This window comes from Diabrotica virgifera, chromosome 9, assembly GCF_917563875.1.
Source record: "Diabrotica virgifera virgifera chromosome 9, PGI_DIABVI_V3a".
Lineage (NCBI taxonomy): Eukaryota > Metazoa > Arthropoda > Insecta > Coleoptera > Chrysomelidae > Diabrotica > Diabrotica virgifera.
The window spans coordinates 192502725-192517029 of NC_065451.1; the positions used below are offsets into that span (position 1 = coordinate 192502725).

The 14305-nt window shown below is 34.4% G+C and overlaps 3 protein-coding genes across 10 annotated transcripts in view; 1 reads left to right on the forward strand and 2 right to left on the reverse strand.

Annotated features, from left to right (window-relative positions):
• Positions 1–14305, forward strand: part of LOC114338523 (titin) — a 751244-nt gene that overhangs the window by 330990 nt on the left and 405949 nt on the right. The window lies entirely within an intron of this gene.
• On the reverse strand, positions 6674–7564 carry LOC126892917 (uncharacterized). The gene has a single exon (XM_050662833.1). It carries the CDS (start codon positions 7422–7424, stop codon positions 6783–6785), a length of 642 nt encoding a protein of 213 aa, XP_050518790.1. The 5' UTR covers positions 7425–7564; the 3' UTR covers positions 6674–6782.
• On the reverse strand, positions 7879–8759 carry LOC126892916 (uncharacterized). The gene has a single exon (XM_050662831.1). The coding sequence runs from the start codon at positions 8623–8625 to the stop codon at positions 7984–7986; it is 642 nt and encodes a 213-aa protein (XP_050518788.1). The 5' UTR covers positions 8626–8759; the 3' UTR covers positions 7879–7983.

The following is a 14305-nucleotide window of genomic DNA, read 5'->3' on the forward strand; positions in this document are numbered from 1 at the left end:
AAAACAAAGTACATACATGGTAGTACGTAAACGCGAAATATGAATTACAATCTTCTATGGAAAAATAGGGTTTATGTCATCTCCGACTATCTGTACGTTAACATTTTGCTGATTTCCGTTAGATCCATCATATGTCCTGTTAACTAACGACCTATCAGGATACTTCAGTAGCAGTGACGGAACATTTGCCTTTGGAGAGGGGAGCGGCTTCCAATAAAACACCAACCCCAAAATATATAAATTAGATAAACCCAAACTACATAAAAGACATATTATGTAATAACATCTGCAATACATTCCCTTTCTTTTCCTACTATCGAGTTAATTGGGTTGAATTTGGCTGCCTGTAGTAAATTGCATGTAAGCTAACATATTTATTTCAACGTGTAATAATCATGTTTGAACATTTTTTTCTTTAATTCTGGACCGTGCTATGGGGGAATTCCCCTATCCCCCTAAATCCGCCATTGTTCAGTAGTTTTCTAAAAATAAGGTGGAACTGCATCTATGCTGGTATTGGATAAGGGTGAAGCATTCATGAAAACATGTTAATTGTTATGTCACTCTAGCAACACATTTTCTATCGCACTTCTTCAGTTTTCTGAGTACTTTTCGGAGGTTTTCTGAAGATTAAAATACGATGCATCTGTTTATGACCACGAATTCATATGCAACACGCAAATATGCATAAGGATAAGTCTTCTTTCAGTAATAGATATTTTCTTTCACTTGGCCGTGAATTAGTGCACTTAAGGTAAACCGAGTACCTGAATTTAAGAACTTCAGATGGCTGTAGCTCGAGAATAATAGTTTTTCAGACCTAGGTGCCATGGACTGTTTTAATCTACTCACTGAGGACTATCATTGACCAAAGTTTCGTTAAATTTGACCGGGACTACTTTTCCATAAGGAGTGATGCGAGGTCCTTTGATGTCAATGTAAGCGGTTCTTTAAAATTTTGAGGTTTTGCAGTATTTTACCGTGAGTGAATGGACTAAAACTGTTTTTAGGGCATCCACCAATTGTCGATATTAAACGTTAGCTAAAAGTGCATAAGCACCTTTCTTTGATCTAATGAGCGCAATTACGTCCACAAAACGTTAAAAGTTAACGGATCATCCTCATTAACCACTGTTAAAATCACTTCTGTAACGAATCACCATTCTTATATAATTACTGTATATAGGACGAATAATTAAAAAGAATGTGTTGGCTATGCTTTAAAACGCTAATGAACGAGGTTAGATACAATCGTCTTAAAGACTTATCATAATGTATACAGGGTGAAACAAGCTCAACAAGTCGATGCCTTGTGGTAAGAAAACTTATCTGTAGACTATTAGTCTGTGATCGACTCCAATTTCGTTTCTTTCAATGGTCACATCATGATCATACAACTACAAAATAAATTACTGAATATTAATACAGTGCTAGTCAAAAGTCCGTACCCCCCCCCCTCGTATCTATTGAACGGTTATACCTATAATAGTGAAATTTGGAGGGAGGAAATAAACGGACGTAAGCTTCTTAACTAGTCATGACAGGTGACGTAATTATGACAGATGACTTCACAGCGCCACTGTGACAGATAATTTTAAATGGGACCTTATGGCAAGTGATACCTCGTTTGAAAGGTACTCAAAATACCTATTCGGTCATACTAATTTTTTTGAGTTTTGATTTTGGTGAATAAATTAAATAAATATAATATTGTAATTTCGCATTTAATTAATAAAAATTCAAATGTCTGCCTATGGTTTTTTTGTCAAAAAAGTTGACGTATTTCAATTCTTCTTCTTCTTCTTCTTACTCTCTTTCTTGGCTTGCATACTTGTGCATCTGCCAGTACATTTGATTATATTGCAGCTCGTCTTGCTGTAAGCAATGCTGCAAAACTGAAATGAAAACTTAAAAATGTTGCCTTGATTTACCAAGTAACCAGGGGAATATTGGGGGACGTATTTAAATTCTCTGGCAGTTTTTACGTCAACGTCAACCTTCTTGACAAATGATCATAGGCGGAATTTTGGATTTTTATTAATTAAATGCGAAACTACAATTTTATATTTATTTCATTTATTCATCAAAATTAGCTTAAGCTTAAACAAAATTAGTATGACTGAATAGGTATTTTCAATACCTTTCAAACGAGGTATCACTTGCCATAAGGTCCCATTTAAAATTATCTGTCACAGTGGCGCTGTAAAGTCATCTGTCACTATTACGTCACTTGTCATGACTAGTTAAGAAGCTTACGTCCGTTTATTTCCTCCCTCCAAATTTCACTATTATAGGTATAACCGTTCAAAAGATACGAGGGGGGGGTACGGACCTTTGACTAGCACTGTATAATACAAGTCTATGTAACAACAGCTGACAAACCAGATAAAGAAATTGAGCAATTCTACAGCCTAATTAAAAAAATTCTCCGGAGCACAAAAAAACATGAAGCTACTATTATTATGGGAGACTTCAACTCTAAAGTTGGTGTCGAAGTCACACAAGATACAACCGGAGAATATGGACTTGAAGAAGGGAACGAAATACACAGATTAATACAGCTCTGCCAAGAATATAGATACAACATTATAGTAAATATTTTGTTTCAGCAACCTAAAAGACGACTATATACCTGGGAATTTCCAGCTGATCAAGAGGGAAAGATAGTGAGCAAATTGACTACATTATCATTAATACAGGGTTTAAAAACAGTATTATATCTGCAAAAATATATCCAAGTGCAGACGTAGCAGTAGCAACTAACCATAATTTGCTATCTGCTCGATTCAAACTAAAACTAAAAAGAATAAGAGCTCCAACAATTCAGAAGAAACCTAATATGTAATCGACTCCTAAGAAATGCTGTAATAGCAGATCGCTCATCCTGCGCATAACTCATCCTCCGCAGAACTCCGCTATCGCGTCGTTCGGGTCAACGGCAGTCGCGTGCGGGAAAGTATCACCTTCCGCAATAGTTAGGAAAATATGTAACTATTATTAAACATCCATATTGTGCTTATTATTGTCCAATAGAGAGCACAAGATGCACACAGTCCAATACAATGCAAAACAGAGGGTTATCATGTTGCATTTGATGCATACCAGCAAGGAAATACAAAAGATGAAGAACATCTACGCAGAGCACGTTCAAGCATTGAAGTAAAAGTTGAAGTCAATCCATGTAAATATAAACCAGTCAATTTTAAGCTAACGCTAACAACAAACTTTCACTTATTACAGTGCACTTGGAAAGATGTGGTTGCAGAGTTATCAAGCATCGGGTGATGCTGACTTATTAATAGTTTTAACAGCTATTGATGAAGCTAGAAAAGACGTTGAATCTTGTGTTATTGGTGATGACACGCATCATCAGAGAAGAAATTGAAAATAGTGATACCAAAGAAAGGCAATCAGCAGGAAAATGTCTACTCTATTGCTGGCTTTCAGCGAGGCATTGGGAATATGAAGGATGTACTCCTCGCAATATACGTCTTTACAGGATGTGACATGGTATCAGCTATCTACAAAAAGATGAAAATTACACCGTATAAGACATTTCAAGCCAACGACGACGCCCTTCGTAGAAAACTTCTAGTCTTCAACGATTGGAAGCTGACCCAAGTGCATTAGCTGACGCCGGAAACCATTTCCTTCATGCGATGTTTGGTGCCAGGAACATGGAAGATCTAGATTGTTTTCGCTACCAGTCTTATTTGAAGGCTATTGCAAAGCAGCCTATACATTATTTGCTAAAATTATCTGCCCTATCCCCCCACTTCGGGATACAAAATATTCACAAACATCCTTAATCGAAGACTTCAACCTCTCATGGAAAAAATCATCGGGGAATATCAAGCAGGGTTTAGGCAAAATAGATCTACCATTGACCAACTATTTACAGTTAAACAAATACTTGCCAAAGCATGGGAATATGACATGGACGTTTACAATCTCTTTGTAGATTTTAAACAAGCCTATGATTCAGTAGATAGAACAATTCTACCTAATATATTGGAAGAATTTGGCATATCATCAAAATTAATACGACTAGTGCAAATGACAATGACAGAAACAGAAGCACAGGTATGTATTCAAGGACAGATCACTGATGCGTTTACTATAACGCAAGGACTGAAACAAGGCGACGGATTGGCTCCAACGCTTTTTAATCTTGTTCTTGAATATGTAATTAGACAAATTAGTGAGTGTAGAAAGAGTGGTCTAAACTGATCAAGCATGTGCAGCAATTTCTCAGGCCTAAGATGTGATAATATTAACATAACCATCATAGACGAAGATTGTAAAAAAGGCCGATGTTGTATTTGAAGAGAACTGAAACTGATGAATTACTTGAACTGATGAATAAACTTACGTGGAACTCATCGCATTATAATTATTATGAAGAAATATTTTGGGTATTTAAAATTATTTGTTGGAATTTACTGTTGGCAAGTAGCGAAATTGTTCACAGAAAGTTCAGAGTGGGTTTCTCCGTACCACAGTATACGGCCTAGGTCTGTGGAAGCCTCTTTCCCTTAAAAAGTAACGCCCCTTGAGAAGGTGGTGAGGTTGACGTTCCTTCAAGGGCTTATCACTAACATACCACAGGCCACTGAAACAGCAAATTACCTTTACAAAATACAATCCTGTTAAAGAAAATTAGTTTCCTTAGTAATAATATTATAATTTACCCAAAAATATAAACAATATGGAAACCCTTCACTTTTAAAACCTCCGTAACTCCGGAACAGTTGATTTTAGAACAATTATATGGTCTTTTTTGTTTTTAATTCGACGTAGAACGTTTTTGTATAGAACCTTCTTCACGCTAAACCGTTTTGTTTTCGAAATATTTGCGAAAAACGTAAAAAACTACTAATTGACAGGCTTTTCCCCCCATTCATCCCCAAACCTTACGCTCGAAATTGTGTAACTTTTTACTAACTATATGTGGACCATATAGAACAGTTTGGTGTTAGAGGATAACTTTTACTTTGGACTGGATGTCAGGATTTGGGTCTAATTATACCATTACTATACTATAAGGTCGCATGCTTTAGATGGACAGGTCATGAAATCAGGCGAGAGTGCAAGTCACATAAGTCTTTGACGAAGAGGGCCGATTGGACAATGAGCCAGAGGAAGATGGAGATAAATATCAAGACAACTTAGAGGACGATTTAAAATCTATTGGAGTTAAGAGCATGGAGAAGACATGCCAGAGACAGGGGTGAATGGAGGATTGTTCTGAAGCAGCATTGGCTCATAAGGAGCTGTGATGTTTTCTTCTTCTTCTTCGACTAGCCATTCACGTCCACATCTGAACATAAGCCTCTTCAAGTCTTCCTGTCCATTGTGTTTTGTTGTACGCTACTTGTAGCCAATTTTTCCCGACAGTTCGTTTCAGATCATCTGTCCATCTCATAGGAGGTCTGTCTCTGGGTCTTTTGTGTTGGTCTCCAGGTTAGAATTGTTCTATGCCATTTGTTCAATTTTAATGATTTTTGTACCACATCGGTGACTTTGGTTTTCTGTCTTATCCATGTGTTTGTTTTCCTGTCCTTAAGTGATATGCCAAGCATTGCTCTTTCCATCGCGTGTTGAGTGACTGTGAGTATATTCATATTCTTTTTTGTGATTGTCCATGTTTGTGCCCCATATGTTAATATCGGAATAATGCATGCATCAAAAACTTTAGATCTAAGATATAGTTGAATTTGCTAATTTCTGAGTATATAGTTCAGTTTGCCGAATGCTGCCCATGCTAACTTTCTTCTTCTTTTTATTTCTTCCGTTTGAATTTCCCTATTTAGTATCATTTTTTGTCCTAGGTATATATTATATTCTTCAACTTTTTCTATAACTTTGTCGTTTATTATTACCACGGTTTCTTCGGAGTGCATGACTTTTGTTTTGTTTAAATTCATTTTCAGTCCTATTTTAGAAGATTCTGTGTGTAGTTCTGAAAGCATGGTTTGCAGTTCCTGTAGGTCAGTAGCTATCAGGATTATGTTATCAGAAAATCGTAGATTACTTAGGTAGCGGCCATTGATGTTTATTCCCTTATATTTCCAATTTAGTTTAAACACGTTCTCCAAAACTAAGGTGAACAGTTTGGGTGATCGAGTGCCTCCCTATTTGACTCCCCTGTTTAATGGTACAGGGTTCGTGTATTCATTTTCATTTAGGTAGTATGTAGCTGTAGCTTGGTTCATAGTTTCTTTTATTAAGTTAATATATCTGCTGTCTATTCTACAATTTTGCATTGCGTTTATTACGGCCGTGTGTTCTATAGTGTCAAAAGCTTTTTCGTAGTCTACAAATGCTATAAAAACTGGAAACTTGTATTCGTTACATTTTTCTATTATTATTTTTGTGGTTAACAGGTGATCGGAAGTTGAATAGCCTTTTATAAAACCTACCTGTTCATATGGTTGGTATAATGATGTTAGCTGATACAAATTGAATAGTTGTTATCGGCGGAAAATTAATTTATTTATTTAATAGTTGTTATAACAAACCTATAACCTATATCGGTAAGTACTGCCTGTGGTTGGTACTAGAAATTTATTACAAAGGATGAAATAAAACAGAAAAGCAAATCCGGTAGTCTTTCAGGCTACTTCAGTTGACATTACGAGGTATTTGGTCTTCTTCTCAGACAAAATCAACATCTAGCAACAACTTTATTATGACATAAACATGTTTATGTTCTAAAGCATTCATAACAAATTAAATAGAACATGAAATCAAACAGTTTAACAAAAATCTATACTTAAAAATTACAGCTTAAACTGTCCCCAACCAAAAAAGTAGTACATCACAGAAATGAGGTCGTACAACAAAGACAGTCCCATCTTCTTTAACTCATCCAAAACCGTTCGAATCTCTGGAATATGAAGGGCTTCATCAAATTTAGCCTTCGTTTCAGGAGATTTTAGTTGTTGCATTAGTTGCGCTATCTGGGGATTCTTTTGTAGTTGGGTTATTTTTATCAAAATATCGGCAGGTCGAATGACTTTTTCAACGTCACGAAGAAAAGATGTTAAGTTTCTGGGAGTATTTTCAGGTACGTCTGTAATGGTAACATTCTGTACAAATGATTCAGCACATTTGATTAGTCTGTCTATTGGGACACCAAAAGAAGTTATATAACCTTTAAGATTTACCCATTTTGTCGTTACCTTGATTGTTTCTATCAGCTTTCTCCATTCAGCACTTTTCATGTATTTAATAGCAGACTTGAAACCGTCGTCATTTTGGAGATGGTCCTTAGCAATTTCGGTAATCTTTTCCTTGGGAATCTCTTTCAAAATATCAAAAACAGATCTTTGTAAGGAATTTGGGTTATTTGTTTGATTCTCTATCACTGCAGATAGTCCTACAGTAAATAAACAGCAGATTATAATGAAGCAACACTTCATGTTACAGGAACTGAATCAAATTGACTAAAACTGAAAACTTTTATCAACACATTCACAGTTTTCACAACTTTTGCTTGTTCTGCAAACGTGTACAGTAAAATATCGGTTAGGTATTATTTGCAAGTTGAAAATGTTTTCAACAAAATATTGAACTTAGTTACCTAGCAATCTTTCTATGATTCTTCTTCTTTTGTATATTCATATGAGCTCTTGCCTTTAGGCCCACAGCCAAGTTTCATCGGGGCCTATATCCTCTCTTTCAGGCTACTCATCACATTCTTCTTCTTCCTTTAGTTTCTTGACCTCCACCTCTTAGGTACTTGGCCAGTTCTCGTATTTAGACTGCAATTTGAAGGGAATCCTCTTTTCAAAGGGTCTGGATTATGGATTTTTCCAATATGATTGTCGTCTTCACATTGAGGAATTTGGTCTTCTTCTAAAATAAAAATCAACATGTATCAAAAACTTTATTATAAACATGTTTATAATCTAAAGCATGCATAACAAATTTAAATAGAACATGAAATCAAACAGTTTAACAAAAATGTATACTTAAAAATTATTGCTTAAACTCTCCCCAACCAAAAAAGTAGTACATCAGCGAAATCAGGTTGTACAAACATAGCCCCATCTTCTTCAACTCATCCAAAACCGTTTGAATCTCTGGAATATGAAGGACTTCATCAAACTTGGCCTTCGTTTCAGGAGTCTTTATTTGTTGAATTAGTCCCGCCATCTGAGGATTCTTTTGTAGTTTGGTTATTTTGATCAAAATGGCGGCAGGTTGAATGACTTTTTCAACGTCACGAATAAAAGATGTTAAGTTTCTGGGAGTATCTTCAGGTACGTCTGTAATGGTCACATTTTGTACAAATTTTTCAGCGCACTTGATTATTGTGTCTATTGGGACACCAAAAGAAGTCATAAAAGCCTTAAGATTTACCCATTCTGGTTTTACCTTTATTGTCTCTATCAGCTTTTTCCATTCAGCACTTTTCATGTATTTGATAGCAGACTTGAAACCTTCGTCATTTTGGAGATGGTCCTTAGCGATCTCGGTAACCTTTTCCCTGGGAATTTCTTTTACAATATCAAAAAAGGAATTTGGTAAAGAAGCTGGGTTGTTTGTTTGATTTTCTATCACCGCAGATAGTCCTACAGCAAATAACAAACAGCAGATTATAATGAAGCAACACTTCATATTACAGCAACTGAATTAAATTGAATAAAGCTGAAAACTTATCAATAAATTCACAGTTTTCACAAGTTTTGCTTATTCTGCAAACGTGTACAGTAAAATATCGGTTACTATTTGCAAGTTGAAAATGTTTTAAACAAAAAATTGAATTTAGTTACCTAGCAACTTTTCTACCCTCCTTCTTTTTTTGTATATTCATATGAGCTCTTGCCTTTAGGCCCATAGCCAAGTTTCATTAATATTCCTCTTTTTGTTGGAATTTGAATTTTTTATGCAGATATATCATCTACAATCAAGTGAAGTATTAAAACAGACAGGAGAAGAACAAACACAAACAGAAAGATCTAGAAATAGAAATGCGATTGCGAGCAGAATAATTGAATAGACAACTCCTAGAACAGAGGGAGGAAACAAAACAAGAAGAATTGAATAAGATTATAGCCCGGGAGGTAGTGTCAAATTTAATCGGAGCATTTTAGCATGACTGTTTTCTTTTTATTTAGTTAGGTGTTCCAAAGCTTATTAACAAATGATGTGTCAGCTGGCCCAAAACCGGGGATTTTAACCAAGAAAAGGTAAAATGTGAAACTTGATGGAAAAACGCTACAACTTATATGTGAAATATTTATTATCTCCGTGACTTACGTTTATAATAGCCAAGAATACCTAGCTACTGGCTTTCACCCAGACGACTCGGGTTCAAATCCAGGCCCTAAAAATCTTTTTTTTTTTAAATTGACATTTTGATTTGAAAAATAATTATTTTTTGATAATACCACGTTTTTATTATTTAGAACAATATAAAAAAGTCTGTATGTTTTTTATAGAATCGTAAACTATGCATTTGATCATAATATGATAATATCATAATATTATTATGATTGACCTCCTTAATAAACAAAGTTGTTGTACATAATCCCCTAAAGCTTCTTTAGTTAGTACGACCAATCTAAGTGAAAAAGGGAGTTGCCCCCAACGTTATTTTTAATTTTTTTTTTTACCCTAATTTTTCACTTTTCTATCACCAACCCCTTATTAATCTAAATATTTCCTGGTTCTCTATAATACCGGGTGTCTACTTATATTTTCCCCCATTTTAACTGCCTATAACTTCTAAACGGCTCAATATAGAAATATGCGGTTTTCGATGAAATGTTTTATTTTAGTAAAAGTTTTGTCTAAATGGACTGAATTTTTTATATCGCTTTCAAATACGAAAATAAAAATGGCGGATTTTTGAAAAAAACGTTGTTGACGTTTTTTGGAATGGAACACCCAGTATATTTTTTTGTAAATTGAAAGAAAGGTCATTCACCTATCCATCGATATAAATCGTTTTTCAAAATCGGTTGTCAAATCGCTGAGTAATTAATTTTTAAAATGAGAGGTGCAACGTGGATATCACATATCTAAATAACATAACTAAGCAAATTGATATTATGTTATGTGATTTCACATTGCATCCCTCATTTTAAAAATTAATTGCTCAGTCATTTGACCACCGATTTTAAAAAAATTTATATCGTTGGATAGGGAAATTTTTTTTTTTTTTATTTAAACAATATAAATACACCTAATCTACAAGATTAATCAGTATTTTTTCTTTAACCTAATTTCCCTAAAAAATGTTTGTAAACTAGATGTCACCTGGTCCATCCTAGCTTTTTTTTTACATGAAATGTCCACTTCTTTGTTGTGGCTACACAGCACAGCACTGACTCTGCTTTTCACTAATTGCTCACGTATTTGTTGTGGCTACAATACAATGCACAACACTAACTAAGCCCGGCACAACTTCACACATTACACGAGCTCGAACGGTTTAGTCCTCTTGAGCCTTCGCATCTGGGGTTCGTTGACAAGAAGCTGAAGTGCTTCATGGTTGGGATGCTTATGGAGCCTGTCTTCATGTCTCCTGGCGACTTTCTTGATTTCATTTGGAATAGATTCGATTTTAAGATCTCTACGCAAATCGTCGTTCCGAACATACCAAGGAGCACATACAATATTCCTTAATATTCGGTTCTGGAGCGTTTCTAAATTTCGGTAATTACTTTTTTTGGTACAGCCCCATAATTGTAGGCTATAGGTCCACACCGGTTTCAATATCTGTTTGTAAATTAGTACTTTGTTCTGGATGGAAAGTTGAGAGTACCTACCTATTAGCCAATACATATTTTTGTACTTTATCTTCATCTGTTCAGTTTTCTTTTTAACGTGCTCCTTCCATTTTAGTTTGACGTCGAGATTTAAACCCAGGTATTTCGCTGTTTTTTTATTAGGAACAACGTTGTTGTTTAGGATAATTGGAAGATTATTGATTTTCTTGTTAGTGAAGTTAATATGAACTGACTTCTGTTCATTAAACTTTATACGCCATTTTTTGGACCAGCCTTCTATACCATTAATTGCATTTTGTAAGTTAATCGTAGATTCCTCTATAGTTGCTCCTATTGTCATGACTGCTGTATCATCAGCAAATGTGGCCAGTTGGATGTTTTCCCTCTCCGGAATGTCAGATGTGTACAAAAGGTATAGTATTGGTCCAAGAACGCTACCTTGTGGTGGATAGGGAAATGACTGTTTTTTCAAGTGTTTAGGTAAATGACCATTTTTTATGTCGCTTTTAAATAAAAAATGGCGGATTTTTGGAAAAAAAAAACGTTGTTGACTTTTTTTATTGAAACACCCAGTATATTTTTTTGTAGCTTGAAAAAACGGTCATTTACCTATCCAGCGATATTAAATTTTTTAAAATCGGTTGTCAAATGACTGAGCAAATAATTTTTAAAATGAAAGATGCAATGTGGAAATCACATAACATAATATCATTTTGCTTAGTTATGTTATTTAGGTATGCGATACCCACGTTGCACCGCTCATTTTAAAAATTAATTACTCAGTGATTTGACAACCGATTTTGAAAAACTTTATATCGCTGGATAAGTGACTCACCTTTCTTTCAATTTACAAAAAAATATACTGGGTGTTCCATTAAAAAAAGTCCACAACGTTTTATTCAAAAATCCGCCATTTTTCTTTTCGTATTTGAAAGCGATATAAAAAATTCAATCCATTCAGACAAAACTTTTACTCAAATAAAACATTTCATCTAAAACCGCATATTTCTATCTTAAACCGTTTAGAAGTTATAGGCAGTTAAAATGGGGGAAAATATAAGTGGACATCCGGTATATATAAAAATGAATGTTTGTCTGTATGCCGCTTATCGAATCGTAAACTGTGCATTTTATCATATGATGACCTCAAGCAAAGTTGTTGTACATGAACCCGGGAAGGTATCTGAGTTAATACGACCAATCTAAGTAATCATTATTTACGCAGACAGCACAAAAACAATATTATTTATTAGAAAAAAAGTACATATACGCAAAATTTTTGAGTATTTTTTGGCTTTCTGGTAATTTTTAGGTATTTACATAACTTTTAAACATTATTTTTTAGTTCTAAGGCGGTACGAAGTTTGCCGGGTCAGCTAGTTAATAATAAAAAAATATTTTTGAACTATGTAGTTTGACAAAGATTAAAAAGTATAAATCATTAATTTATGAATTTTAGATTGTAAAAGCGTCAGCTGAATATACAGGGTGTTTCATAAATAATTGTCCATATAGTAACTGGAGAAACCTTATCATAAAATAAGAAGATATAACCTAAAACACTTAAATAAAATGTGGTTCCTTACTGAGTTACAGGGTGTTTTATCTAAAAATTTAAAAACTATTTTTGCTCAGCATTTTAAAACTGTTCGACGTATCCTTTTCATACATGGCAGAAAGTGCGACTACTAGACACTCTACTAAATTATGATAAACAAACGTTTCTAGTTACTACCAGAGGCGTACCACAGGGGATGATGAATGGTTGACCCTTCTCAAATTCTACGCCACTGGAGGAATTACCATTTTAGTACCATTTTTAGATTCTACAATACTTTCTACGTAAATAATATACTCTTCATTGGTAAAGTCATTAGTTTTCGAGATATTGGAAGTTAAATATGAAACGGCACAGTTATTTTGATTCATTTATGATATGATTCATATGATTAAAATTTAAAAATTATTTGTACCCAGTACTTTAAAACTATTTGGCGTATCCTTATCATACTTGGCAGGAAGTGTAGGTACTATACACTCTACTAAATTAAGATAAATAAACGTTTCTAACTACTACCAGAGGCGTACGACAGGGGATAGTGGCTGGTTGACCCTTCCCAAATTCTACGCCACTGACGAAATTGTTATTTTAGTGTAATTTTTTATTTTGCAATAGTTTTTATGTAAATAATATACTGTTCATTCGTAACGATAAAATGATTAGTTTTCGAGATATTTGAAATTAAAAATGAAGCGACACAATACACTGATCAAAATAACCGTGTCGTTTCATTTTTAACTTCAAATATCTCGAAAACTGATGACTTTATCGCTACGTATGAAGAGTATATTATTTTCATAGAAAGTAGTTGAGAATCCAAAAATTGAACTAAGATAGCAATTTCGCCATTGGCGTAGAATTTGGAAAGGGTCAACCATTCACTTTCCCCCGTCGTACGCCTCTAGTAATAGCCATAAACGCTTGTTTAACATAATTTAGTATCTTGTACAGTACCTATACTTTCTGCCAAGTATGAAAAGGATACGTCGAATAGTTTTAAAATGCTGAGTAAAAATAGTTTTTAAATTTTTAGATAAAACACCCTGTAACTCAGTAAGGAACCACATTTTATTTAAGTGTTTTAGGTTAAATCTTCGTATTTTGTGCTAAGGTTTCTCTAGTTACTATATGGACAATTATTAATGAAACACCCTGTATATGATCAAATGCAAAGTTTACGATTCTATAAAAGACTTCTTTATATTGTGTCGTATAAATAACAAAAACGTGGTATTATCAAAAAATTATTATTTTTCAAATCAAAATGTCAATTTTAAAAACAAAAAGATTTTCAGGGCCATGATTTGAACCCGAATCGTCTGGGTGACAGCAGAATCTATTTTACTTAAAATCAGGCCCGAGGCACTACATAATTTTCGGGCCCCTAAATATAATTTAATAATAATATTAATTAAGTTAATTAGTTAATATTGATATCAAATTTTTTAATTGTTCTAAGACCTTCTTCTTAACGTGCCCTATTAAGTATTCTTGACGTTGACGATTAACATGGCGAAACTGTCTCTGTCTGGAGCTATTCTAAATAGTTGTTCTGCTTTCTTTATTCCTGTCCACTCCCGGATATTCTTCAACCAAGATGCCTGCTTTCTACCAATTCCTCTGCGTCCTTCGATTTTACCCATCATAATAAGTTGAAGAATATTATACCGGTCTCCCCTTACTACGTGTCCAAAATAGGCCATCTTTCTATATTTGATGTTATCAAGCAGCTCGCGGGCAGCATTTGCTCTCTTAAGGACTGCCACACTTGTCAGAGTAGCTGTCCATGGTATTTTCAGTGTACTCTGTGCAGCCACATTTCAAAGGCCTCCAAACGATTAATGGTCGATATTTTTAATGTCCATGCTTCGACACCATACAAGAGGACTGACCAAATGTAACATTTAATCATGAGCTTTCGAAGTTTAAGTTGCAAGTTATCATTACAGAAGAATGACCTCATTTTTTAAAATGTTGTGCGGGCTATCTCGATTCTACATTT

Coding starts and splice junctions, on each gene's coding strand:
- LOC126892917 (XM_050662833.1), bottom strand. CDS start 7,424: ATGAAGTGTTGCTTCATTATAATCTGCTGTTTATTTACTGTAGGACTA.
- LOC126892916 (XM_050662831.1), bottom strand. CDS start 8,625: ATGAAGTGTTGCTTCATTATAATCTGCTGTTTGTTATTTGCTGTAGGA.